The following is a 26,665-nucleotide window of genomic DNA, read 5'->3' as shown; positions in this document are numbered from 1 at the left end:
GCTCCGTTCTCTCTGCAGGAGCAGGTTCCTGTGGCTGCATAGCCTCTTCGCTTTCTTGTACTTCCTCATCAACTTCGCCTTCATGGGTCACCACTGCTTGGGATTTGTGCCAAAGAAGAACCTCCATGTGAGTGTGTGAAGGATCCTCTCCGCAGCTTCACAAAAATACTATCTTGGCGCATCCCGCATTCAGGGGGTGGGTGTCTGCCTCCAGGAGGAGCAAACCCCTGTTTGCCCTGCCCTTGGGTGCTAGCCACTTTATTTCCCCTGCCCTAGTATCGCACTTGCTAAGCCATGAAAGCCCCTTGCACTGACTGGTAAGTAGCTGCTCATACCTGCCTCTCATCCTTTGCCTCTGCTGCCCTAGAACTACACTGCCCTAGGAGCTGCGTTAGAATGTGGGCCTCAGAGTTTCCCCAGCCTCGAGTGTGAGCAACTGGGGATAATTTCTACCCTTGTCCAACTTGTGGCTGAGGGCTGCACTTGGGGACTTCATCTCTCCTTTCTTCTTATTATTTCTTTGTTTGTAAGTGTATGTGTGTGTGTGTGTGTGTTTTAAGTGTGCCATGTACGCTCACGCGTATGTATACATGTATGTATACTTGCCCACACGGAGTCCAAAACAGAACATGAGGTGTCCTGGTTTCTTGATCTCCACCTTACACCCTTGAGACAAGGTCTCTCATTGACCCAGGAACCAAGCTGGCTGCCAGCAAGTCCCCATGATCCTCCTGTCTCTGACTCCCATTGCACTGAGGTTGCAGACAGACCTGGCCCCAACTGTCTTTTTACACAGATACTAGGAAGTTGAACTCATGTCTTCATTCTTGGGCAGCAAGTGTTCTTAACCCATTGAGCCCCACAGCCCAAGTCTTCATCTTTTGATCTGCTCATACCTTCAAGGGCAGGGAAGAATATTAGGCAATCTTAGTGTGGAAGTAGACCATCGCCTCTGGTATGCAAAGCTCAATGCTGAGGGGCCACGGGTGGGCAGCTATGTTGAGCCATCTGTCATCTGTAGGAAAAAGGAATCCATGGCAATAACCATCCGTGGCTTCGTCCCTAGCCTGGCATTGTTTAGTAGAGAACAGGGTCTACTCCTTTAACCTACCTCAGAGTGTAGATCCACATACCCTGAAGCCACCCCAAGCACAGAGACTGGGACACCCTTTTGCTTCAGCTTTCCTTGTTACCAGATGCTGATTTGGGTGTCACTCGTCTCTTGTACTAGTTTATTGTACTGTCATCTTGAAATTGATGGATCGGAAAACTGTCATCCACCCACAGAGTCAAACAGGAAGTTTGGGCAAGACATCCCAGCTTCTCCTCCATCTTGCTGTGTTGGTCCACTTTCCCTCGTTGTAACAATGTTACTGGGGGAATCAATGTAAACGGAAGAAAGGGTTTTGTGGCTTTGTCTCATGGTTTTGGTTTCATTACATAACCAGTCAGCTCCATTGCTTTGGGGCCTGTGGTGAGATAGTTCATAATGACAGGAACAGGTGTCTTGAGAAGGTTACTCACTGCAAGGTGGCAGATGAACGAATAAAGATGGAGAGGAAGGTTGGCATGAGGGCACACTGCCAGCTGTCTACGATCACTCACTAAGTTTCCTCTCAAAGTCTCTTTTCCCCCGTGGCACTCGGGCCTGTAGGGAATATCCTGGAACTGAGACCATTACACTTGCTCCCAGCTCCAGGCTCCTAGAATACTAGGGATTTCTCTGGCAACATGAGATTTTACACCAGAAAGGTAGGCAGATCAAGGAGACTAGAAATCACTGTGGGGCTGTATCAGCTACAAGTGGGCATGACCTTTTCTAGAAGGGGAGATGTGGTCCTTCACATTGGCTCTGGCCCTCCCTTCCTAACCTCAGATGTCTGGTAGGGGCCCCTAGCTGGAGCACAGAGGATAGCCAAGACCTGGTTTGCTGATGTCTGGGCTCCAGGAAGCTGGCAAACAGCTTACTTAGCAGGGAGGCTTTAGGTAGCAAGCAGCCTTGTATGAGCAGAAGATCTGCTCTCCAGGGCATCTGGGCCACTAAGGATGCACATATCTAGCATTCCTGTGGAAGCACAGCCTTGTCTCTCCCAACTCCAGTTCACGAGGACATTGATGATCACCTATGTACCCACTGAAATCCAGGATCCTGAGATCATCAGCAAGCACTTCCAGTAAGTGGGAGGATGGGCTGTGTCTAGCATTGTCTCTTCCAAGGACCCCCTCTGGGTTCGCATATGAGTGAGTTGGCACTGGATGTGGGGAGCTAGGGACATTCCTGGTGGTGGCCTCTCTGGAATCAGTTCAGAATCAGCTTTTCAGAATGGAGAGGACCCTCAAGGCTGCAGCTGAGCTCTAAAGGCCCTTGTACGACATGGGTGAGAGGCAGGAGGGGCCCTCTAACTTTTTCTTGTAGCTTCAGCTACTCAGCCCAAGGAGACCCTACTTCCCAATTGTCTAAGGTACAGTGTCTCCAGATCTCTTTGGTGTCCCCCAAGTCTCTGAACACAGATATGCTGCTCCTTGTCTTTCAAAAGTAGCTTCTTCCTAGCACCCCCCCCCCCCCCCAGTGTTTGGAGCATATCCATACCTTGTTCTGAATCATCTATAAAAGTTGTGAGTCTCAGATGACCAGGGTTTAAACCCCAAGGATAGCTCAGTTTTAGGGACAAGGATATATGCTATTCTGAGAGGCAAAAGCCCTAGACAGTGGAGCTTCCCATTCCTGTGGACTGTGATACTAAGTAGGGAGTGAGGGTGCATGACCTAGCCCTACAGGCTGGTTCAGCATCCTTGTTTGTAACTGCAGTGAGGCCTATCCTGGGTGTGTGGTGACCAGAGTCCATTTCTGCTATGACGTCAGGAACCTGATTGACTTGGATGATCAAAGGTGAGCCCACAGAGGGGCCTGCTGGCATCTGGGGTGGGGGTGCAAGGAAAGGATGGTGCTTTCTGTTTGTCATGACTAGAACATTTTCCTTCTGTTACCCACCACTGACAGGCGCCATGCCATGCGGGGCAGGCTCTACTACACCGCCAAGGCTAAGAAGAGTGGGAAAGTGATGATCAAGACTCATCCTTGTTCCCGTCTGTGTTTCTGCAAGTGTTGGACCTGCTTCAAGGAGGTAACTGACAAGGGTGTTGGGAACACTAGAGAAAGGGTGGGAGAGCTGTGCTCCAGGATGGTCCCTTGCATGAGTCCAAATCTCCAGGGCCCATTCAAGTCTAGCCTGGTCGTCCAAACCTGGCACCCCGTTCCCTCTCACCCATACCTTTTATCTTTGCAGATACAAAGAAGAGCTAAAAACCTTTCTTGGGTTCCCCTCCAGGGAAACCATGGAGGCTTGCTCTTGTCTGCTTTCTGGTTCTAGAAAGACACCAGAGGGGACATGGTAGGCTGCAGGAGGCAGCCAAGCCTCAGGTTTACAAAGCCATCAGGGCAAAAAGACTTGAAGAAACAGAATCTACCTTGTCCCCTGACCACTGTAGCTAGAATGGTCTCCGGCACTTGGACTCCTGTTTCAGCCGGAGTAAAAGAGAAGTTTTTGTACCTTCAGGACAAACGGACATTCTGTTGTCTTTCTGAAGTTCACTTGGGTCTGAAGCATTCACTTACCACATTGTACCTCAGTGTCCCCAGATCCAAGGGCAAGGGGTGAATTACAGACTTGGCATACAGCTGTTGGGTGGGTAAAGGGCTGCTGCATGAGAGAGTCCTGGGGCCCAGCCAGGCCTCCTTGGCCCTGGTCTCTCCTGCTCTGAGGGCCTCCTCTTGTCCCAGGTAGATGCAGAGCAGTACTATAGTGAGCTGGAGGAGCAGCTGACCGACGAGTTCAATGCCGAGCTCAACCGTGTCCAGCTGAAGAGGCTTGACCTGGTCTTTGTCACCTTCCAGGATGCCAAGACAGTGAGAAGGTGGGTGCCAGATGACCAGAGTTCAAACTCAGAGTGTAGCTCAGCCTAAGGGGAAGGGTAGAGGCCACTTTCTTTCCCTCGTCTAGCTTAAGGGAAAGGGGGAGTCAAGCCCCCCTCCAGCTGCTGTGTCTACCCTAGCAGCTTTCTCCTCCTGTCTGGGAGCTTCCACGTTGCTGTTCCCAACACAGCTGTACCATTTTCCCCAGTTGGTGGGCCTCAACTGCTCTCTGGGAATTATCCTCATTTCATATGTCCTTGTCTTAGTACAGGGGTATCAGCATAGCCAAGAATGATAGCCACTTCCCCTCACTCCATCCACATAGCCCTCCTCCTAGTATAAGTGAGAAAGCCAAGAGAGGAAAGGCCATTTTAACCTTTCTTCCCTTTCGTTGGCTTCCCCATGAAGTCTCCCGTTTATTCTGTCCTGGCCTTTAACAATTCCATCTCAACAAGGAATCAATTCCAATCAATTTAGAATGTTCTAGAAGGATTTTTTTCAGTACCAAAATAAAAATGTACGGGAACTCCAGAACTGGTTTCTTAAGGACTGTGGAGCCCTCTTCTTCCCAGTGGGAACCTTATAATGCATGGGTATTATGTGGAGTGCCCGTCTTCTACCCAACCCTACAAAAGAATCTATAACCTAGATTTTAGTCACAAACCGTGGTACGCAATTTTCCAAGTCACTTAAATCCTCAAACTTCTTTTTAAAAAAGATTTTGTTTTCTATTATTTTATGTGTACGGGTGTTTTGCTTACATGTATGTCTTATGCACCATCTGCATGGCTGGTGCTCAAAGAGGCCAGCAGAGAGCATCTTGGACTGGAGTCACAGAGGGTTGTGAGTGGCTATGTGGGTGCTGGGAATTGAACCGTAGTCCTCTGAAAGAGCAGATAGTGTTCCTAATTACTGAGCCATCTCTCCAGCCCCTCAAACAACAGACAACTTCCCTTCCCTTCCCTTCCCTTCCCTTCCCTTCCCTTCCCTTCCCTTCCCTTCCCTTCCCTTCCCTTCCCTTCCCTTCCCTTCCCTTCCCTTCCCTTCCCTTCCCTTCCCTTCCTTTTCCCTCCCCTCTCCTGCCTTCCCCTCCCCTGCCCTCCCCTCCCCTCCCTTTTCCTCTTCTCCCCTCCCCTCCCTTTTCTTCTTCTCCTCTCCCCTCCCTCCCCTCCTTCCCCTCTCCTCCCCTCCCTCCCCTTTCTTCCCCTCCCCTTTCCTCCCCATCCCCTCCCTTCCCTTTCCTCCCTCCCCTCCCTTCCCTTCCCTTCCTCTTCTTTTTTTTTTTTCTTTCTGGTTTTCGAGACAGGGTTTCTCTATTAGCCTTGGCTGTCCTGGAACTCTGTAGACCAGGCTGGCCTCGAACTCAGAAATCCACCTGCCTCTGCCTCCCAAGTGCTGGGATTAAAGGCGTGCGCCACCACCACCCGGCTGGCTCTCTTCTTCTTTTTGATACCAAGTTTCTCTTTGTAGTTCTTGCTATCCTGGAACTTCTGCTGTAGATTTATCTGGCCTGAACTCAGGGATCTTCCTGTCTCTGCCTCCCAAGTGCTGAGATAAAAGGCAAGACCGTCCCCACCCTTCAAATTTCTTGTATGTCCAGTTTGGTTACTAATATCTGCTTTGTTCACTCCCCAGTGGGTTGTCAAGGAACATATAGATTATACTGTTGTTGTTATCAGTGTATGTTGTATAAAGCAATGCCCTTATACAAGGCAAGATTGTTTATTTCTTAAAATATCACCAGTTGGCAAAGATATGCGCCTTCATTTCAGCAGAATGTGTTAGTAGAAGGTTAGTAGAACCCATAGAAGGGCTCTCACACCAGCATGTACCCCTGTCCAGTTGCATCTCAATACTATTTCTAGGTTGCATTCAATTTAGGAACCTCCTCACCAGCAAGCTCAGATCCAAGTTCACAGGAACAACTCCAGAACCTGGAGTTATGATGCTAGCATGAGTTAAACCTAGCCCCTTCTATAACCCCAAAGGATGAGCTCATCTGTGCATTGTTACTGCCGCTAAGAGAGATCAGGAGCTCAGGACCCTGTGGCCTGCTCCTCTTCCTGGATAGTGTAGACACTTCCAATACCTCCTTTCCCACCACTTTTTTTTTTAGGAACTATCCATTTCTAAGGTCCTTGGGGACTTAACAAAGGCTTTGAGAATCCTCAAGAAGAGGAGTATCCCCAAAGGCGGGACTGTTGTGGTCCTGGGATCCTGGTGTCTTATTCTCTACAGCTTTCCTCCTACTCCTGACCTGTGTCTTGTCTTTGATCCATCTCTGCAGAATCTATAATGATTTCAAGTGCATCTATTGCGGTAGACACCCTGAGCAGTCTTCAGTAACGACCATCGTCAAAAACTACCACTGGAGAGTCGTTCATGCTCCTCACCCCAAAGACATCATCTGGTAAGCTTCCTCTGTGTCCCCATCTTTGTCTCTGAGATTGAAGAAGGCCACAGCTCTGAGACTGAAGACAGAGCCTCCTCTCTCTGTTGCCCAACAGAGGGTCCATGGGGACTAGGTTCAGAACTGTCTAAACCCAGCTCCTGCTGGGCCCTGCCATGTGCTTTCTTGAGCATCATAGTATCTGCCCACCCCATGCCTACCTTCCTCATATACATGGAAGGGACCAATCTTGGGGAAAGTTTTCACTGTAGTGTCTCTCTAGCCTCTGAGACATAGTCTGTGCTTTTACAGATGGTGTCAAGGAAAAAGCCCAGTGAGCACTGCATATAGGCCCAGGCCCACAGCTGGCATGCAGGAAAAAGTATTGGTCTCTCTGTGAACTGAGGCTTGGCCTAAGTGTGTCCCTCTTCTCCCTTCCTTTCCAGGAAACATCTGTCCATCCGCCGCTTCAGTTGGTGGACTCGCTTTATCGCCATCAACACCTTCCTGTTCTTCCTCTTCTTCTTTCTCACCACGCCTGCCATCATCATCAACACCATCGACATGTACAATGTCACACGCCCCATTGAGAAATTGCAGGTGCCTCTTCTGCTCAGGTTGGGCCTGGGGGTGAGGGGCTCCTGGGACAGGACTCCTGGATCTCCTAGAACTTTTACAACAGCATAGTGGGGGTTGAGTGGTGTCATAGGTGGAGTCGTGTGTCCTGGGTTCTAAATAGGATGATTGTGGGGGCGTTGCCCATCTCAGGGACAGGTTAGGGAGGAAAGAGAGTGTGTAGGTAGGTTCTGCGGAGAGACTGAGGATGGGTGGTCCAGCCAGTGTGGGCTTAGAAGGTACTTTTAGATCCTTTTCACTCTAAGGGGGTTTGGAGGACACAGCAGGCATGGACCGTTCTGCTCTCACCAGGCTTCTTTGGTTCTTGGTAAGTGTAGATGGAAGAGTAGGATGAACCCTAACACAGACATGGAAAGAAAGAGGGACCCTTCAGTGTTGTCTGCCTCCTGAGCACAGAAGCCTCTCATAGACTTACTTAACCTTGGGGTATGAGCCTCTGCCTCCTCCATCTAGGTGGACATCTGGCCAGGAAGGCACCAAAGAAAGGCCAGACCTACTTTGTAGCCTCAGGGAAAGCAAGTTAGTTCTTGACTGGGCTGGGAGATGCAGGGATAGTGGGAGAGCCAGGGCAGCCTGCATGGGGAGGGAGATTCTTGTGCTGATGACTCCTCCTCTCCTCCTCCCCCTTGCCCTTCCAGAGCCCAGTCGTGACTCAGTTCTTCCCCTCTGTACTGCTCTGGGCCTTCACTGTGATAATGCCTCTGCTGGTCTACTTCTCTGCCTTCCTAGAGGCCCACTGGACGAGGTGAGCTGGGGATGTCGGCAGCTCTTCTCCTCTCCTTTTTGCCTGGCACTTGGGCCTTCTATCTAGCCTAAGGGCTAATTAAAATAGTAGAAATCTTTACTATATACTTAATGATAGAAATCTTTACTTGTCCTATAGCCAAGGATAAGGCTCATGTTGACTGTTGAAATTCTCCAGATTTGAGTATCATTGGTGATGTGTTTTGGATGCAGAGATGTCAAATATATGGGGTGCCTTTTGTTTCCTTCCTGTGCCCAGGACAGACATTACTAGTTGATCGCACTGTTCATTTCTGCTGTTCTTAGATACAACACAGCTCACAGTGCTCCACAAAAAGGACACTGGATTATTCTCCATAGATCCCTATCCAGCCAGCTTTCCTTCCTCTCTTTGCTTGTTTTTTTTTTGTTTGTTTGTTTATTGTTTCGTTTTGAGACAGGGTCTTTACATAGATAGTCCTGGGTATCCTGGAACTCCCTATGTAGACCAGGCTCACACAGATCTGCCCATCTCTGCCTCTCCAATGTTAGGATTAAAGACATGTGCTACCACACCCACCTCAGATCTTTGATTAGTACTCTGTCTCACACAATGATACGTGTTTCTCTTCGTCTCCTTGTAGATCAAGTCAGAATCTGATCATAGTGCACAAATGCTACATCTTCCTGGTGTTTATGGTGGTCATTCTGCCCTCCATGGGGCTGACCAGGTATCTCACTCTCAGTTATCCTTCTTGTCTCAGCCAGGCTCAGCCTAGAGTAGAAACCTTCTTTCAGATACCATAGGCCTCCTGTGGTTGCTTAAAGTCTCCTCAAATGATAGTCCCGTGCCTGTCACAGGCGTAGCTTGAGCCAGGTATGGTGCAAACTGTAAAGTAAACTCTGTCCCAGTTTGGAAGATAAGATGTCCTTGCCGGTGGACTGGCAGCCCAAGGGAGAAGTATGCAGCAAGTATAAATGGGAAGTTGAAGAGAGAGGAAAGAGAGAGAGAGAGAGAGAGAGAGAGAGAGAGAGAGAGAGAGAGAGAGAGAGAGATCTGTTGTTGCAGGAAGTGGCCTTGAGCTGTAAGGCCAAGAGTGAGGGACACAGATGACCTGGCATTAAGAAGAAGGGGGCAGGGTGACTGGCCAGCTAGCACCAAGCCAGGGACTCAGGGGATTGTTGAGGGAGAACGGAAAATCAGAAGTTGGACAGAGGGATCGAGCTGTACACTGTAGCACATGGACACTGTAACTGAAGGTCTGCTTTTGTTCTTCATACCAGTCTGAATGTGTTTTTTTCGCTGGCTCTTCGACATCTACTATCTTGAACATGCGACCATCAGGTTCCAGTGAGTATTCTTGGGTGTACACAGGGTTTTCTGTGTGTCTGCACTGGCGTGGGTATGTGTACCCTTCCTTCTCCAGTCCAACCCTGCATCAGTGGCACCCGGGAGCAGATTCATGCAGGTGAAGGTATTAACCTGTGTCGTGGTCTCCTTTGGCAAAGTAAAGACCAGGGACCTCTTCTTGAAATTACTGTAGTTTCACAAGAAGTTACCACAAAAGTATACAGGATAGGGGATCCTTACCTGTCTCCAGATAGTTTTCCTCACTGGTGATATTTTGTTTGAATATAGGGTAATGTAAGACCCAGGAACCTTGTGTTTGTACAATACACAAAGCTGATCAAGTTGCCTCCAATTTTCACTCAGTAAGTGGTGTACGTAAGTGTATAACGTACATGAATTGCATTGTTATCAGAGGCAAGAGAGGTGACTCAGCGTATATACTATTTTCCCAAGGACTAGAGTTCAGTTCCCATTAGGTGGTTCAAAACTGTCTGTAACTCCAGCTCCAGGGGATCCAATGCCCTTTTCTGGCTTCCTTGAACACTGCACTTCCCTGCACAAACCCACACATGGGCACACACATACACCCATCATTTCCAAGTAAAATAAAATAAATACAGTTATCAAAATGCTTTACAGTCTGCGGCAGTCTTCGTAAACCCATCAATAAGATAATATGTTTTAAATAGAAGCAATATAATGTGACATTTTTTTTTGTTTACTTCACAGACATCAGTGTGAAGGCTGACTCACTACTGGAATAAGAACATTAAAATTGGGGGTGACAGGACCTATGACAATATGTGCATCATGTTGAAAAGCTGGCCTGGTGTGTGGATGTGTGTGTGTGTGTGTGTGTGTGTTTCATGGTTATAGGATTTGAAAACCCCAGTTTTCAAAGACACATTGCAAATGACTTCATCTTTCCACAGCTTGCTCTTTGAGGCAAGGGCCAGGCTCCTCCAAGTTTTCTATACTTAAACTGACATTGTAGTCATAGAAAGCTGTCTTTCCTAAGAGGAATGGGTTCATCTTTGGCTAGGCACATATCTTCAATATGGTTTACTTAATAAGAAAACAAAGCTTGTGAGTCAACTTCAATATCATGAAGAATGAACATGAGGAGTGTTGCTTTTAGACACAGATCCTACTAGACTCAAGATTCTCCCGCCCCAGCTTTCTATGGGAACCACACCTTGTGCTCTCTAGGTAAATCTTCTACCACCAAGCTAGTTCTGCCTCTTAAGACGGCTTTTGAAGAAATTCTGGCACGTGGCCAGAGGCTCACAGTTCTCTCTACAAGAACAATGACAAAATTGTGTAGATGGGGATGCTGAGAAATGCCAGACATGCTTAAGCCTCCCTTTAAAAAAAAGTGTGAGTGTGTGTGTGTGAAAGTATGTGAAGGCCTGTGGGTTTTTGCTGATGTTCTTCAAGGAAAGAAATGGCAAATTTCCATTAGAGATTAGTGAAACGAAAGATGTCATTGTGGGGGCTGAAGAGATAGCTCAGCTGTCAAGATCATGTATCGTTCTTGCAGGGGACCCAGGTTTGGTTCCTAGCACCTCTTCTAGGTGGCTCACAACCTCCTGTCACTCCAGCTCTTGGGTTAGGGTGGGAAATCTGATGCCTCTGGCCTCTGTGGGCACCTGCACTCATTGGCACATCTCCACACACAAACACATATACCTTTATGTGTAATAAAAACAAATCCTTAAAAAATTTTTAAATGATGTCATATTCTGTCTTCTAAGACCATATGTCTTCAGAATTCCAAGTCTATTTGGATGCCAGGCATTGAGCATGTCCACTCTAAGCCGTATTTTATGTAGTCCATCTGTGTCTGCTCAAATAGGCTGCTTGTTAAATTGGGTTCTTGGTAGCTATGTGTTTACATTCATGTGTGTGCATGAGAACTGCACCTCTAGGTGTCCCTGCACAGAGTAAAGTGCCTACTACTTCACTGGGGCATACAGTCTACAAACTGCCATCTTATATGTGATCTGTTATTGATAAAAATGCCATGATGCAGAGTGGCTGTTTCTGGATCTTTTTCCCATTCATTCATTCATTCATTCATTCATTTTATATTCTGGTTGCAGCCCCCCAACTCCAGTCTCTCCCTCTATGGCACCTCTCCCTACCACTCTTCTCCTTCACCTATGAGAATGGGGAGGTACCTTCTGGCATCTCAACCCACCCTGGCACCTCAAGTCACTGAAGGACTAGGCACATCCTCTCCCACTGAGGCCAGACAAGATAGCCCAGTTAGGGGAACAGGATTCACAGGCAGGTAACAGAGTCAGAGTAAGTCCCTGCTCCAGTTGTTGGGCGATCTGCATGAAGACCAAACTGCACATCTGCTACGTATAGCAGGGGGACCTAAGCCCAGCCATTGTATTCTCTTTGCTTGGTGGTTCAGTCTCTGAGAGCCCCAAGGGTCCAAGTTAGTTGACTCTGTTGGTCTTTCTATCTCTTCCGGGCTTCTCAATCCTTCCCCCAACTCTTCCACAAGACTTCCCGGGCTCTGTGTAATATTTGGCTGTGGTCTCCGCATCCATTTTGGTCAGCTGCTGGGTAGAGCCTCTCAGAGAACAGTTATGCTAGGTTCCTATCTCTGTGTGAATCCAGGTGGCAGATACAAGCATAGCCTGGGACACCAAGGAAGTTGAAGCCTCCTTCACATTGCAAGCCTATATGATGTGTCCCTATTGATCCTCTGAGGACAGCTCAGCACACTCCCCACCCCCAACTCCCAAATTGTCAGGGATTGCTACTGCAGGCATGTATGTCCGTGTCACACAGGGCACCCGTGAATCCCAGCCAGCAGTGACAAATACAGCTGTCAACTGTGTCTTCACAGTGACAAATACAGCTGTCAACAGTGTCTTCTCATGCTGTATGTTGTGACAAGGCTTTGACCAACAAAGGGGCATCAAAGTGCATGTGACTTTTTCATAAGTCTCACAGTGCATCCCTGTGAATCCACTCCCTGTGCAGTCACAGTAGGAGTTGTCTCTTCCATCCATACAGAGACCTCCATGGAGATGTGGATGACTGGTACACTCATCAAAGTTGAGTTCACAGTGGTTGCCGAGGAATCCATAGTTACAGAAGTGAGCCCCAAGAGCATCCCGACACCTGGCACCATGTAGACTTGACTGGGATCCATATTCATTGATTCCCAGCTCACAGTTTCCCACCAGAACACTCTTGAGGACAGACACGTGTGTATCTTATATCATGGAGGCACGCTGCCTCATTCACGCAGGGATCAGAAACTCTCATCCACTTCCAAGTCACAATGCCTGCCTTGGTATCCAGGCACACAGAAGCAGGAGGAACCATTGATTCCATCCTGGCACACAGCCCCATTGTGGCAAGGGCTGGAAGCACACTCATTGCGATCTGTCTCACAGAACCTTCCAGCTTATCCAGCAGGGCAGATACAGGCAGGTGCTCGGGGTCTTTAATGGTAGGTTCCTCCATGTTGACAGGCATTCCCTCCACAGGAACTCGTGGGCACACTGCACCCAAAAGGACATTGGCACAGGAAACCCCTTTCTCCTGAGCTAGTCACGCAAGTGGCAATTCCTTGGCGGAGATTAGAGAAGCATAGATCTTTTTAGAACCTCATTGTCTTTGTCCAAATTATGGCTGTGTCTAAGCAACTGTTGTCCCGTGAAAACCCTTATGCATAGAATTATTTTGGCAAGACTTTAGGAGACAGCTGGTATTGTCTGCTTATGGATCTTTATTCTCTCTGCCCTTCACTCTCTGTCTCTTCCTCCACTGACATCACTCTCCTCGGTCCTTCCACTGCCTCCTACCCTCCTCCACTGCCCAGGTGCGTGTTCCTCCCGGACAATGGTGCGTTCTTTGTCAACTACGTGATCACTGCAGCTCTGCTCGGTACAGGCATGGAGCTGATGCGTCTAGGGTCACTCTTCACGTATTGTACCCGCCTCTTCTTATCCAGATCAGAGCCAGAAAGAGTTCACATCAGAAAGGTGAGGGCCAGTCCTTCTCTAAGCATAGTCTTCTGGGAGGGAAAGCAAAGGGTCTTCGTGGGTGCTAGGACCCCACGATGGAGGCCTGTGACCATAGGTGGCTGTTTCTTGGACTCCAGGGTGGGAAGAAATGTTGCCTCTAGGACTGAGCTGCCAGCCAGCTCTCTAGAGGACTCCCAGAAGCATGCAAGACAAGGGAATCTGGGCAAGCTGAGGGTGACCCCTGCCTTCTGCCTTAGAACCAGGCCACGGATTTCCAATTTGGACGAGAGTACGCATGGATGTTGAACATCTTCAGCGTGGTGATGGCATATAGCATCACTTGTCCTATAATTGTTCCATTTGGTAAGTCATCTATGAGATACCCAACCCCAGGGATACACGTTCTGAAGTAGGAGGAGGAAACTCCCTCCATGGCATCAGGCTACCTCCCAGAGCCTGAGGAGATCTGGGACCGACTGTGGCAGGGAGGTGGGAGGTAGAGGGCCCAGCCATGGGACTGTTTGGATGGCGGCTTTAACAAAGGGTGTCGGTTGAATGCAATGTGTGAAGGAACGACATCATCACCAAAGTGGCGGAATAAGTTCTAGAGGTGACAGAAATCATCTCCATAGGACTCCCACAGACCATCCTGGGCCCTTGTTGCCCTAACAGCATGGAGTCTGGCCTCTAAGCTCTATGGGGACCTGAGGGCAGCACAGATCCGCTAGGTTAGAGGGGTCAGTAAATGCATCTCTGTCTTCTGGCTCCCCAGGGCTGCTATATCTGTGCATGAAGCACATCACAGACCGCTACAACATGTACTACTCCTACGCGCCCACCAAACTGAACGCACAGATCCACATGGCTGCTGTCTACCAGGCCATTTTTGCCCCGCTCTTGGGGGTCTTCTGGATGCTCTTCTTCTCCATCCTGCGAGTAGGTGGGTACCCAGCCTGCTCTTTGGTTCCACTTCTGCCTGGCCTCTGTCCCGTGAGTCCCTCGAGACTACTTCTGATAGAAGAGGAGAGCTTAAGGGTGAGCAGGACATTGCTCATGGGACTTGTCCAAGTCCAGTGACGGCTCTGGGCCACAGTGCACGCATTAGCCTTGGCAGAACTTTGAGACAAAGGCAAAGTCCTAATGATGTGGATTTGGCTTGGAGTATAAAATGTCACATTCCTCCATTCTAAATGTAGATGGGCAGAAAATAGAAGAGCAGCTTTTGGGACTCGATTCCCGTGACATTTCCTCTGGGAGCCCGTACGATGCGTGCTTTCGTGGGTTTGCCAGAACCTGGAAAATGGAACCAGATTCTGCAATGGTGGCAGGCCTTCCCTTACCCTTTAGTTAAAAACACAGATGCTTTTGCCGTCTTGGGGAACCCAGAGGCACCTTTACAGAAGTTCCCAGTGGCCACAGACTGGGTGCTCCTCAGCTGTCATCCATCTGGGTCACTCATGTCAGTAGGGTGTTCCCAACCCCACTGCCCTTCCCTCCTGTGGTAACTTACTATATCCCTTGTGGTGTATTTCCCTTGCTCTGTGTCAGGACGACACCTTCCATTACAGTCACAGTATGTGCATTTGTTAATAGTGTTTCCTGCCACATGAAAGGCATTTTTTCCCCCCTTAAATGCCTTTTTCTAAATATCAAAACTGAAAAAGAAAATACAGGGACCAAAAGCTGTTACCCATAATTCCATCTAAAGCTGTTTTTTTTTTTTCCTTGTTCTCATCGACTCAAGCTAAGGGAGGGAGCAAAGTGAGGGTGTGTTAGTTTATTGTTATTTATAAACTCGTGACCATCCACATTGTAACTTGCGATCTTAGACCCTGGGTTTTTTCTCTGTGCATTGTGCTCCGACTGGCCTCATGTATCAAGTGCCTGTTTGAACGCACGCCTTGTGCAGCCACATTGAAGGCTACAGCTTTTGTTAGCCCTTGGTGGCTGGTTGTTGCGGCTATTTACCAGTTGGTACTATTGCACAGGTGTGCACCAGTAAACTTCCTTTGGCAGTCGCCTGAGACTGGAGAGTTAATTTTCCATACTGACTTTGTTAAAGATCTGTTACCTTTATGGAGATCAGTTCATGAGTGAAATATGTAAATGACTTTTGAATGCTGGGTTGCCTTTTAGTGTGGTTAGCAGTGGGCCAGCAGGAGAAAAAGGGAGGCTCAGAGTCTGGGGACAGAACTGGTGACTTGAAGATAACTTTGAGGAACTGTGGAAACAGGTAGTCGGCAGATCAAGAGAGACTTGTTTTGTGGATGTTGGTGTGGGTAATTTAGATCCACCCAAATTCTATTTTCCATAGAACACACAGTAAGCCACATTCTAAACTGGTCAAAAAGAATCGAGGGATGACCTTGTGTCAGGCTCATTCCTCGTTGCTGGGGGGAGTTCAGGGGTTTCTCTGCCCTAGTTCAGTGGTCGCATGGAGGTTCTGAAGTGGGCGGTCGCAGGCATCTGCAAAGCAGCTCTGTTGGCCCGCCTCCACCACGACCGCAGCGCTCAGGCCGCGCATGCCCACGGCCTTTTCTTATCCCTGGCAGGTTCCCTCCACCGCATCACTTTATTCTCCTTGTCTATCCTCCTCCTGTCCGTCATCATTGCTTTTTTGGGCATTTTTCTGGGGAAGCTCCGGATTGCCCATCGGTATAAGGTGAGTTGTCAGCTTGCCCTTCACACCGCTGCTGCTTCTGGTTCTAAGGAATAACTTTGAGATGCCCCGGTAGAGGCACCCGGAATACGACGAGACAAGAGGGGTGGACCTTTTCCTTAGCCCAAGGTTTGCGGGCTCAGTGGGCTCACATGCCATCCATCCAAAGACACTGCTCCCCACCTCCCAGCCCCCAACACCACATGAGTCAGGTCCAATCACTGTGAGCACCAGTGCAAGAGCTCAGAGAGTGGGGAGGAGGGAGAAGCAGAGAGGGGGAGGGGATGGTGGTGAATGGAGCCAGGGCTCTTGAGCACTGAAGGCTGTTTGTTCAGGGATGCTCCTAGTGAGTCCTCTGGCTTTTTGGCAGGGGTACCCAGTGTAATCATCAGGTTCTAGAGACAAGAGTCATCCCATGCCAAGTCAGAGCCCTGCCAGCAATACTGAGTATCTGCGTCAGCATTTCGCAGAGTAAACATCCATGCTGGGACACTGCAACGATTTCCAATGGATAAAACATAATTTTTGCACTTCATGATTGCATACTTATCTCCCCAGTTGACTTTTTATAGTAACTAGTTGTTTATAGCAGTTAAAGGGTTTCCTTTCTGAATGATGTATATAAAGGAAACACACACACACACACACACACACACAATTTGAGGCACAACAGCCTGCAGAGGGAGCCTTCTTGGAAGCATTTCTTCTTGTTCTATCCGTATCTGGGACCTGGCTGGAGCACAAGCACCCATCACTATTGCTGGTTGGAGAACCAGGCTAGAGGAGGGCCATAACAAATTGTTCCCTAGCACACATGTGGAGCTTAGGTAAGATTGATTGAGGGTCCCTAGACAAAGACAGCACAGAGCAGGCCCATCTGTAAAACCCATTCCTACTATAATTGTTTCCCCCTTTATGGTTTTGGGAACAAAACATTCCAGAAGGGATTCTTGGCATCTGAACTCTTTCCCTGTTTTTTGTTTTTGTTTTGTTCGTTTTCCTGAGCTTTCTGCCCTGCCTGCTGGTCTGAATGTCTAGAAAGAAAAAGAGTTAACCAGGTGGTGGTAGTGGATACCTTTAGTCCCACACTGGGGAGGCAGAGGCAGGCAGATCTATGTGAGTTTGAGGCTAGCCTGGTTTACAGAGCAAGATCCATGAGAGACCGAACTACACAGAGAAACCCTCTCTCCAAAAACCAAAAAAAAAAAGAAAGAAAGAAAGATAGCAAGAGTGAGAGAGGAGGGGAGGAAGGGAGAGAGAGAAGGAGAGGAAGAGAATAAGGAAAGGGAGAAGAAGTGGGAGGGAGAGTGAGTGAGGGGGGAAGAGTTGAGGGGCCATGGTGGCAAACCAGAGGCCCTGGTATGGTATGGACAGAGGGTGGGAGAGGGCAAAGGGCAGCTCCATCCTGAGACAGACCACTCTTCCTCTTGCCACAACAGCCTGAGGAAGAAACAGAGACTGTGTTTGATGTGGAACCGAGCAGCACAACCTCCACTCCCACCTCCCTTGTGAGTTTCTGCCTCCACCCTGGGGACAAGTTAAGAGGGTGGGGCCTTTTAGGGGTGGTACACTCCAATGGTATATGGGGGGCACCAGTGTTTAGTGCTTACCCTGGGTACTGGGGAGGAGCTGGGACCCCTGGGTTCCCTCTTCTGATACAACAGGACTTGGCCCAGGTCCAAATGCTTCCATGGCCCTGGCTGAAGACTGAGGTGAGAAGATCCAACTCTAGCTCGACAGTCAATAGAAGTCAACGAAAGAGGACAGAGCCAGATCAGTGAGAGCCAGATCTCAGACTCCTCAATTGTCTAGACACAGGGCCATGCTGGGGCTCGGTCTCAGGACCCAAGGCTGCCTCCAGGGCACAGGTGTTGGCCAGATCGGTGCAGAGAGAGCAGCAGGGAGCTATTGACGGACCCAGTGAATGGTAAGGCAGGGGCAGCACCCGATCAAATGAGTCCTCCAGCCTGCCAAGAGCCGAGGCTGGACCCAGAGTCTGTAACCAGTGGACTGGGCAGAGGCTCCTATGGCCTTTGGCTTGCCTGGATGGCAGGAGCCCTTGCCCTCATCCTTAACATATGTGCCCATGCAATTGTCTTTGCATATTTGAAGCTAGGCACAGGGTTCTTCATACCCCAGTGATAGGCACCTCCAACAAGCCAGCGGACATGGGCACTTGGGGAAGCTTCCCCGAGAAGGGACTGTCATGCAACTGGAGAATGGGAGGCAAGGTTGCCAGGTGAAACAGGGTGTGGGAAGAGCATTAGAGGAGGAAGAGGAGCCTGGGCAAAGGCTGGAAGAGATCTGGAGCCTGTGGGGAAAACAGAAAACAGTGTTCAACGTGGATATCCAGGGTATGCCTTGAGCAGTGCCCACACAGCCTGAAGGGTTTTTTTTTTTTTTTTTTTTTTTTTTTGAGGTGGCCAAGGTTGAGTCAAAGACCAACAACATCAGAGGACTCACCTGGCTATGTGCACAGACACTAGGTGTGTCAGAAGCCTGGTTGGGCCTCACTTGAAAGGATAAACCAAACCCAAACCCTTACAGCCAGTGACAAACTGTCTTTGAGAAGAACCAATCAGGGATGACTCTCTCTGGTCAATAGGAACACTCTTGCTGTTATAGGGGAAATCTAAGAGCTGGAAACCTTGCTTTTTTTCCCCTCTCTGGATTAATAAATCTCATCATTAGGGATTTTTCATGCCCCCCCCCCCCGAAACTTAATTATTGCTATTTTGCTGTGTGGGAGATCAATCAAGTACACAGCCTTATGCATATTGGGTACGCACCCTAGGAATCTACACACTCCTGAGCTAGGGTGTGGTCAGAGTTTGAACCAGGTCCATTTGACTATAAAATTTGTGCTTAAAGAAAAAAAAAGAAGAATGATAGAACTTATTATTTATGCGTGTATTTATTTTTTGAGACAGGGTTTCCATGTGGGCAGCCTGGTCTTGACCTTTAAGCTCAAGTGGTTCTTCCATTTCAGCTTCTAGAGTGGCAGGGGCTACACAGCCACGTGCTACCATGCCCACCTTAAAAATCCTTTATGCTTATGAAAGTGGTGTATGGACAGGGTAGGCAACCGTGGGGATGAGAGACCAGAGGAGCAAGAATGACGAGATAAAAACGTTCATACTCCCATCCCCCAGGGATGGTCACTGAGACACTGGTGTACATTCTTCGAGATATCTACGATGCGTGTATCTCTTCCAAATAGCTTGTGCTTATATATACATATGGGATTCTATACGTATATGTGGATTTTTTTTTTGTTAAAATGAAATTCCAGTGTACATACAATTTTATAACCCGTGCAATGGGCAGTGTGCTGCCACATATGAATTTTGATCTTTTTTGCCTACTCGTATTCAAATAGCCCTGGACCTAGAACCAGTTGAGTATCTGTGCTAGATTAGGAGTTGGAAAGACTGAGCCAGCCCTGCAGAATGCCCCAACTTTCCCCTCCCATCCCCATTCCCTGAAAGCTGGATGACTGAGAGGATCAAGTTCGATGCTGGGGCTAGAAAGTACCCTGAAGTCCAGTGCTTCACCTTAGAGATCTGTAGTATCCCATTCATTCCTGTGAGTGGCGCTAGTGAGACCACTGCGCATGCCACCTGTTGTTCACCCCCCCACACACACTGCTCAGCTACCATTTCCTTTTTTATAGCCAAAATATCTGTGGTGTACACTATGTCTAAGTGTTTCACAGGACTGTCCCCTCACCACCTGAAGATGTCTGTTTATAGTAAAGTATGGAGAGGTGTTCAGTCTATCGCGTAATTACCGACTTTTAAAGTAGAGAGTAGATTAAAAGCCATTGCAAGAGGCGACAGGTTGCCCCTTCCCCTGGTACTCCCTGTGTCTCTCTGATGCCTTCCCTGGCATTCCTGAAACTAGCCCTCAGTGTGACACGAGCCAGCTAGCACACTCAGTTCTGAATCTGTGACACACTGCTACAGCAAAACATTCTAGCTGGTCAATAGAGACCACTCCAGTTCAGGGGGTGCCTCGGTCATTTTCTCCTGGGAACAGATAATGTGTAAATGAGGAGTCAGGAAGCCTGCCTGCCACTAAACTAACCCTGGCAACTCCAAGGTGGCAAACAGGCTTCATCTCTTGGAGCTTACTCAATGATGAAGAACAAAGTAGAGGAAGGACAAGCCTGCTGGGGGCGGGGCAAGTAGAGGTGACCAGGTGGGGCATGAGGAGAGAGGGTGTACCCTACACTTGCTTCTAATATGACCATGCCTCATCTCACCTTCCCCTCTCTGTCCCGAGCAGCTGTACGTGGCCACCGTGCTACAGGAGCCAGAGCTGAACCTGACCCCCGCCTCCTCCCCAGCCCGGCACACCTATGGCACCATGAACAGCCAACCAGAAGAGGGAGAAGAAGAGAACAGTCTGAGGGGCTTTGCAAGGGAGCTGGACTCAGCCCAGTTCCAGGAAGGGCTGGAACTGGAGGGCCAGAACCACTGATTAGGACTCCAGTCAGGGGGCCAGGGGAGAGCCTGGCAGGGGAAGGCAGGAAGGAGCTCCCTCCCACAGATTTTGGGAAGCTCCTGATGGAGACATCTGTCACCCTGTGGCCCTGTGAAGAGCCGAATCTGCTGACCAGCCAGAAAGGGCAGGATGGGGTGGAGAAGGCTTACATCATGTTTCTGGGAGTAATAGTTGAAGTCCAGGACACAAGAGACTGTCTGCTGTGTGTCTTGCTGGGGTCAAACTGGTGCATAAGGGAAGAGGTAGGAAGAAGCCCATTGACAGCTTTCTGGGGGGTTCATCATCCCCTACCCCACTCCAGCTACCCATTGAGGATTGTCCAAGACCACCATCCTCCACTGCAGTCTGAGCAGAAAAAAGGGATGTGTACTGGGCCTTGTGAAAAAGGCACCGGTGGCTGTCTCATCACAGGTTTCCCCACAGAGCGTCTGGAAGCTCTGTACATCACCCTCTAAGCAAGGGGCAGCTGGGACAAGCCTGGGAAGTTACTGAGGTCTTCTCTGTTTCTCTGCTCTGCTATCTACTTATAATGGTGGCTGGGACAGCTACTCAGGCTTATTAAAGGAGACCTACATGCATGTGGTAAAGGAAACCATGCCTAATCCTTGCTGGTTGATTTAAGGGTGTGTGTGTGTGTGTGTGTGTGTGTGTGTGTGTGTGTAGGGGTGGCATAGCGTTCAGGAAATAAGGTCTTCTCTCCAAAACTGGGGCCATGGAGATCAGACATACCTCTCTCAGTCCCAAGGATAAATGAAAAGATTCCCCAGAGCCTAGAAGCGGCCACCAAGACATCCTCTGCCCTGTGTATGTGAGTGCTTGCTGTACCCCAGCATGGCCAAGAGTGGTGACAGCTCAGGCTGCAAACTGAAGGTAGTAGCCATCCCCTGCCCTCAGAAGGACACTTCCTCTTTCAAGCTGCTCTGCCTGGCAGCTAGTGTGGTACTCACTGGCTCGGGAGTTATAGCTGCTTCACACAGTGATGGTGTCACCCCAGTCCTGCCAGGGTTACTCAGAGGAGGAGTGATGGGTGTCCCCACTCCATGGAAAAGACCCTTCTGATGGGCAAGCCTCCGGCTGGAGCAGCAAACCCCTGAAATCCTGATGGCTCAGCACCTCTGCCCCCTTCTTAGGTGTTCGGACTTCTGCCTCTTAGGACAAAGCATTGTCAGGACTACCATGAAGCCTGAGCCTCCTGAACAAGGGGTCTGTAGCCCCTGAAGCTCCTCCTTAGATATCTGGGTTCTTTCTTGCTACCCATTCACTGCAGGTGGGTCCAGGCTCATTCAGCCCCAGTGTCTCTACATATGGCTGGCCCGAAAACAGATCACTTGGCCTGGTCTCTGCTCCATCTCTGTCACACCCCAGCCACGTAGGCAGTTCCCAGCTTCATCCAGAACAGAAGCAATTGCTCAAGGAGCAGGTAGAGTCCCACTCCACGACTTTGGCCCCCAAAAGCTAGCATGGTGATCTTTGCTGAGAGCTTGAGTCAGCTGGGAAAGACGCTACCTCCAGTCCTTGTCAAGCTTGGAATAAGGGTAGAACTAGATTCAGCCAGGCCCTTATACTCTCCAGTACCCTGAGGCCCTCACCCCTGGGATTTCATCAATAAATGATGATTTCATCAAGGGAAGAACTTCTTCATAGCAGAGTGGTCAGGCCCAGCATCTAGCTCTACCCAAAGTGGGGAGTTACAGTCTACCACCCACAGTGTGTATTTGGTATGTAGTGATTTGGAATGCAACCAGAACCTAGACCAGGGCCTTTTCTCTGGGCACTGCTTGCTGGCCCAGATCCCTGCAGCCCTGTCTGCTGTTGCTGGCCCTCCCTCCTACCCTGATCCACTGTAACTCATGGAAGCTTTAGGTACAAGGGATCCTGTAGACAGCAGGGCAGGGTGGCTGGAGGGCCCTCCCCCACTGCCCCCCTGAATCTGGGTCAAATGCAGCCTGGTTCTGATGCCAATGTTGGGCAAGTGGATCCCACTCTGCTCTTCCAGGAGCTGTCTGCCTGACTAGACCTTGAGTTTGCAAGGTCACTAGAGGCTCTCCTCAGCACCTACTATCCCAGCCCATTGGTCATCATCCCATCCTGGCCCCGCTTTGATCCCTTCTAGAGGGAGATGCCTACCAGGAGACCCAGAATGCCACAGAGCCTCCCAGAGGGGGGGACTCTTATTGGACTTAGAGCAGCCTCACCCCTGCCTGCCTGTCCCTAAGCTGACTCTGGAAGCAAAGTGCCTACTAACAGCATTGCATCCTTGGGGGGCCCTGGAGGGGTGTGGACTAACCACAGCTACTTCCACTAAAGGAATGTGCCAGAATGCTGAACCTTCTTGTTGTTAATGTATGACTGTGCCTTGAATAAACAAGTCGTCCTAACCTCGGCTGGCCTGTGCCTCTGCCTCAGGGCCAACAGGGCCTTCTCCACCTAGAAGGAGCCAGAGCAGTTAAGGGGTAACCCTAAAGTCACCAGGCCGAGGCAGTGTACCTCACTGCGTGGCTCTTACCCTGGTCTATTGCTGCCTCTTCTGGGATCTTTTTACTTCCCAGGGCCTTCCCTGGCCCCGGCTCAAGAGACAGGGGGTAGAAAGAGAAGGACTGATAACTGTTGCCAGTTGGTTGGAGAGATGGGGAGTGACTGCCTCCTTCCTGTGCAGCAAGTGAATGCCACACCAGAGACCACTGAGGCAGTAACACACCTGGCTGAGTGCTGAGCCAGGACAGAAGATAGGCTGGATTTCAGGTGGACGCCCCAGGCAAGGCTCTGGCCTTTATACCTGGGGATACAGAAGAGAGAGTGAACTATAGAGATGGTGGGTTTCAGGGAGAGTTGGGGACAGCCATGTAGGCCTGGATAGAACAAGAAGGAGCTTAAGTAAAGATCTTGCACTTAAGGCAAGAAGAAAATAGTTGCCTGCCAGGTGATATGGCTCTGGGCTAGGAGACCTGAGTTCTGCTCCTCTTCTCCCATATGGCTGACACTAGGCTTCACTTCATCCCCAGGAGGAAAACCTAAGTTCAACATGCTGTGTAGAACAGAATCAACTGTTGAGGAGGACAGGGTAGGTTGGGGGCAAGAAGGCCTCTCCTGTGGCAGCTCCCTGTGGGGACAGACCATAACCATCTTGGGTTAGCTGTTCACTGCCACCACCTGTACAGAGTCGTCTCCTTAAGGATTTGACCTGCCTGTGGTGTGGGTCCAAAGCCCATTGCAGCATGAGTCAGGACATGAGTTCTAGGCCCTCTCCTGCTGTCCCTGACCCTTGTGTAACAAGTGCTTTTGAGGCTGTTTCAGGAAAAGGGGGTGTTAAGGGCAGGAGGGGCAGGGCCTGATGATCATGCTTAGTCTGCTTGAACTGCTGCAAGAGAGGGACCTACATCCCACAAACTCAGTTATTTCTCAGGGGTCTATTCTTGGGGGCTACAAACCTCCAGTTTGCAGACATTGGGGCACTCTGTGATTCTACCACCCTTTCAGGGGACATTGCTCAGATGGACACAAAAAGACCATAAGAAAGGCTGCATGGAGGGGGATGAGTAGCCCAAGGTGGGGGCACGCTCAGAAGGGTGCAAGAGTGGATCCTCTTACTTAGCAGGCAAGGAGGACAGGGGACTTAGTTGATGGCTATACCTGACTTGGGGTGGGACTAAGAACAAGGTAAGAGGGAAGCTTGGTGCCAGAAAGGCCCAGAATGTCAGTCACTGGGCTGTGTCCACAGGGCACTGTAGTACCCAGGCAAGTACCATACCGGGCACCATCAGCCTAAGAGGAGCAGGAAGGCCTGAGGCTCCTTACAAATTCTGCCTAGAAGTCTTCAAACCCAGAACATGTAGAAGCAGCTCTTGGCCACCTTACCCCTGCTGTGTCTCTGCAGGCAGATCAGGTCTGTCCTGAGGAACATCCCTGCTGGCCCAGCTTGCAGGCTTCTAGGTCACTCTGTGGGAGGCCCTGGGACATAGAGGAGCTGGGATTCCAAGAAGACAAACTCCCAGCTCTGCCCAACCGAAACTGTTTCTGAACAGCTGCCAGCCCCTTGGCATTGACAACCTGCAGTCCAGCATCACCCAATCCTTAGTTCCAGCTACAAGTGGGAGTCTCCTAGATGGACCAAAGGTTCTGGTCCCTGGTCACCTCTGTGTTACAGAAACCCCAGCTGAGTGTAGTAAGCACTACATACTCCTACAGACCTCATCAGCCCAGGCTGGAAGGGAGTGAAGGGTACAGATCCTGTCGTATGGATCTTACTCTGCAATAAATATGACTGTTATTTGGTCCCAAGAGCCCCATCCTGGGCCTCAGGGCCCCTTCTACTTTGTCAGCTTCAGCAACTGTTTAAGGAATCGCCTCTTCTCTCTTCTCTAAACACAGCCCAGAGTGGTTTTCATGACAGCCTGCCCATTCCTAGGCAATAGAAGGTTCCAAGCGCAATAAACAAACCTGTTACATAATGGGATGTCAGGCAGGGATAAGTGCTTTGAAGAAAGAACAGAACAAGATGAGAGAAGGGACTGACTGGAGATGGGAGGGTATTTTTGCCCTATGAGATCTGGGATAAGCTCCTGGGGATGGGGTATAGGAAGAATGGAGGGTCTACAAGAAGAAGTGCAGGACTCAAAGAGTAGTGGGAAGGATGGAGGGGCTGAAATAGAGTGATCAGGGAAGGTTAGGGCCAAGGCAAGTTCTGAGAGGGCAAGGGTTCTTGTGGGATTCCGTTAAGACTTCAGACTTTCTCCTGGTGATGTGGGAGACTACTGGGGATTCCAAGAAGAGTGGTCTTCTGTAATTTTCAAGTTTTTCAGATAAGACACATTTTTTAAAAAATTTTTAATAGATTTGTTTCTTTCTTTTATGTATATGAGTACTCTATCTGCATATTCACCTGCTTGCCAGAAGAGGGCATTATACCTCAGTACAGACGGTTGTGAGCCATCATACGGTTGCTGGGAATTGAACTCAGGACCTCTGGAAGAGCAGACAGTGCTCTTAACCACTGAGCCATCTCTTTAGCCCATATTTTTTATTTTCAAATTGAGTCTGGCTCTATAGTTTATCTCTTCTGTCTCCTGAGCTCTAGGATTGCTGGCATGTGCCACTAAACCTTGCTGTCTTACTCATCCTTTAAGTACACACTTAGGCACTGTTAAATAGATTTACCATAATATACAGCCATCACCCCAGCCATACTCACAACCTTCCATCTCTGTACCCATGGAATAGTACCTCCCCTTCCCCTTCTCAGCTCCAATGTCACCAAGGCCACCTCATATATGGAGGGGAACACTGTGGGCCGTGGGGAGCAGAAATTCCAGCTGGGACTCTCTGTGGGAGGAGATACAGTAACTTAACTAGGATAGAGCTGAGAAAAAAAGAGCAAAGTAGTGTAATGTGCCACCATCAGGGCTGAAGGTTAACGTGTAGAGAGAGCTGGGACAGAGAGAAGTCCAGAAGCCAGGACAACTCTAAGATGTTAGCCAGAATAACTTGGCAACAGTGCCATAGGAGGTAGAAAAGGCTGGGAAGAAGGTGCCTGGAGCTGCATCTGCTCATGCTGCATTTGAGACACTTGCTGGATAAGGAAGTTGGGCTTGGGGCCTTTAGACCTCAGGGGCAGTTGGGGGTGATGTTTAAGCAAAGAAAAGGCCAAGACTGGAAAAGGAGCAAGCTCAGATGAGGAGGAGGCTGGGAAGCTGAGCCAACACAAGGAGGAGAGAAGAGTCTAAAGGCGATGGAAGGACAATAGTGAGTACCAGAAGGGCCTCAGAGAGGAAGGAGGGACCCTCAAGGCTCACTACTCAGCAGAATTGTGGCAGAGAACCACAGGGCATCACCCAAGTAGAGGATGCTGGTCATATCGTCAACAGACAAATGATTTCTCCCATGAGACCATGGAAATGAAAAGAGGGAAGGAACTGGCAGAGATGGAAAGATTTAAGAGGCTTAGCCAAATGCAAGGCATGCACCAGATGCAGAACAATGATTCTGAGACATTAGGGGAACTGGAATCCGGATGGGGAGAAGGTGATGCTGTCATATTCTTGAGTTCTAACGTAAAGAGACTATCTAGAGACACTTACGGAAGATCATCAAGGCAAAGAACTTGGACCCTTGCTTAGAAACTCTGCAGCAAAGAAAAGCAGGGAGGGACCAACCTTGAGGTGAGGGGTCTGTGCGGACGGGCTACACCCTGGCTTTTCACAGCTGGTTGTGATTTTCCATAAGAAGTTTAAACACGAAGAAGTGATTGACTCTAAGTACCACTGAGAGGAAGGGCTAGCTGAAGGCAAAGGAAGGCACGGCACCAGTGAGGAAGAAGTCACTGGTGTCTTCAGTTGGAGCAGAGTGAAGACAAAATCTGGTCGGGGTAGATTCCTACTTAGCAGCTGGAAGGCTATTCTTTTGAAGAATTTTGCTAACCAAGGAACCAAAAAGGACTGAGAGCTGGAGAAAGAAGGAAGAGGGATAGTTCTTACACACACACACACACACACACACACAC

General features: G+C 49.4%; 1 protein-coding gene across 1 annotated transcript in view; it reads left to right on the top strand.

The window, feature by feature from the left end:
• Positions 1 to 20,289, top strand: part of Tmem63c (transmembrane protein 63C) — a 65,448-nt gene extending 45,159 nt beyond the window's left edge. Inside the window, 17 exon segments of the mRNA XM_076921572.1 lie at positions 19 to 127; positions 2,101 to 2,174; positions 2,810 to 2,890; positions 3,002 to 3,125; positions 3,782 to 3,915; positions 6,201 to 6,323; positions 6,749 to 6,902; positions 7,577 to 7,683; positions 8,306 to 8,392; positions 8,946 to 8,955; positions 8,957 to 9,012; positions 12,860 to 13,022; positions 13,262 to 13,367; positions 13,777 to 13,944; positions 15,557 to 15,666; positions 17,103 to 17,171; positions 19,951 to 20,289. Of these exon segments, the coding sequence (XP_076777687.1) occupies positions 19 to 127; positions 2,101 to 2,174; positions 2,810 to 2,890; positions 3,002 to 3,125; positions 3,782 to 3,915; positions 6,201 to 6,323; positions 6,749 to 6,902; positions 7,577 to 7,683; positions 8,306 to 8,392; positions 8,946 to 8,955; positions 8,957 to 9,012; positions 12,860 to 13,022; positions 13,262 to 13,367; positions 13,777 to 13,944; positions 15,557 to 15,666; positions 17,103 to 17,171; positions 19,951 to 20,145 (1,870 nt within the window). The 3' untranslated portion in view covers positions 20,146 to 20,289.
• The last annotated feature ends 6,376 nt before the right edge of the window (positions 20,290 to 26,665 follow it).

The sequence above is a fragment of the Arvicanthis niloticus genome, chromosome 23 (genome assembly GCF_011762505.2).
Source record: "Arvicanthis niloticus isolate mArvNil1 chromosome 23, mArvNil1.pat.X, whole genome shotgun sequence".
NCBI classification, from domain to species: Eukaryota; Metazoa; Chordata; class Mammalia; order Rodentia; family Muridae; genus Arvicanthis; species Arvicanthis niloticus.
This window is presented reverse-complemented; position numbering and strand designations above follow the sequence as displayed.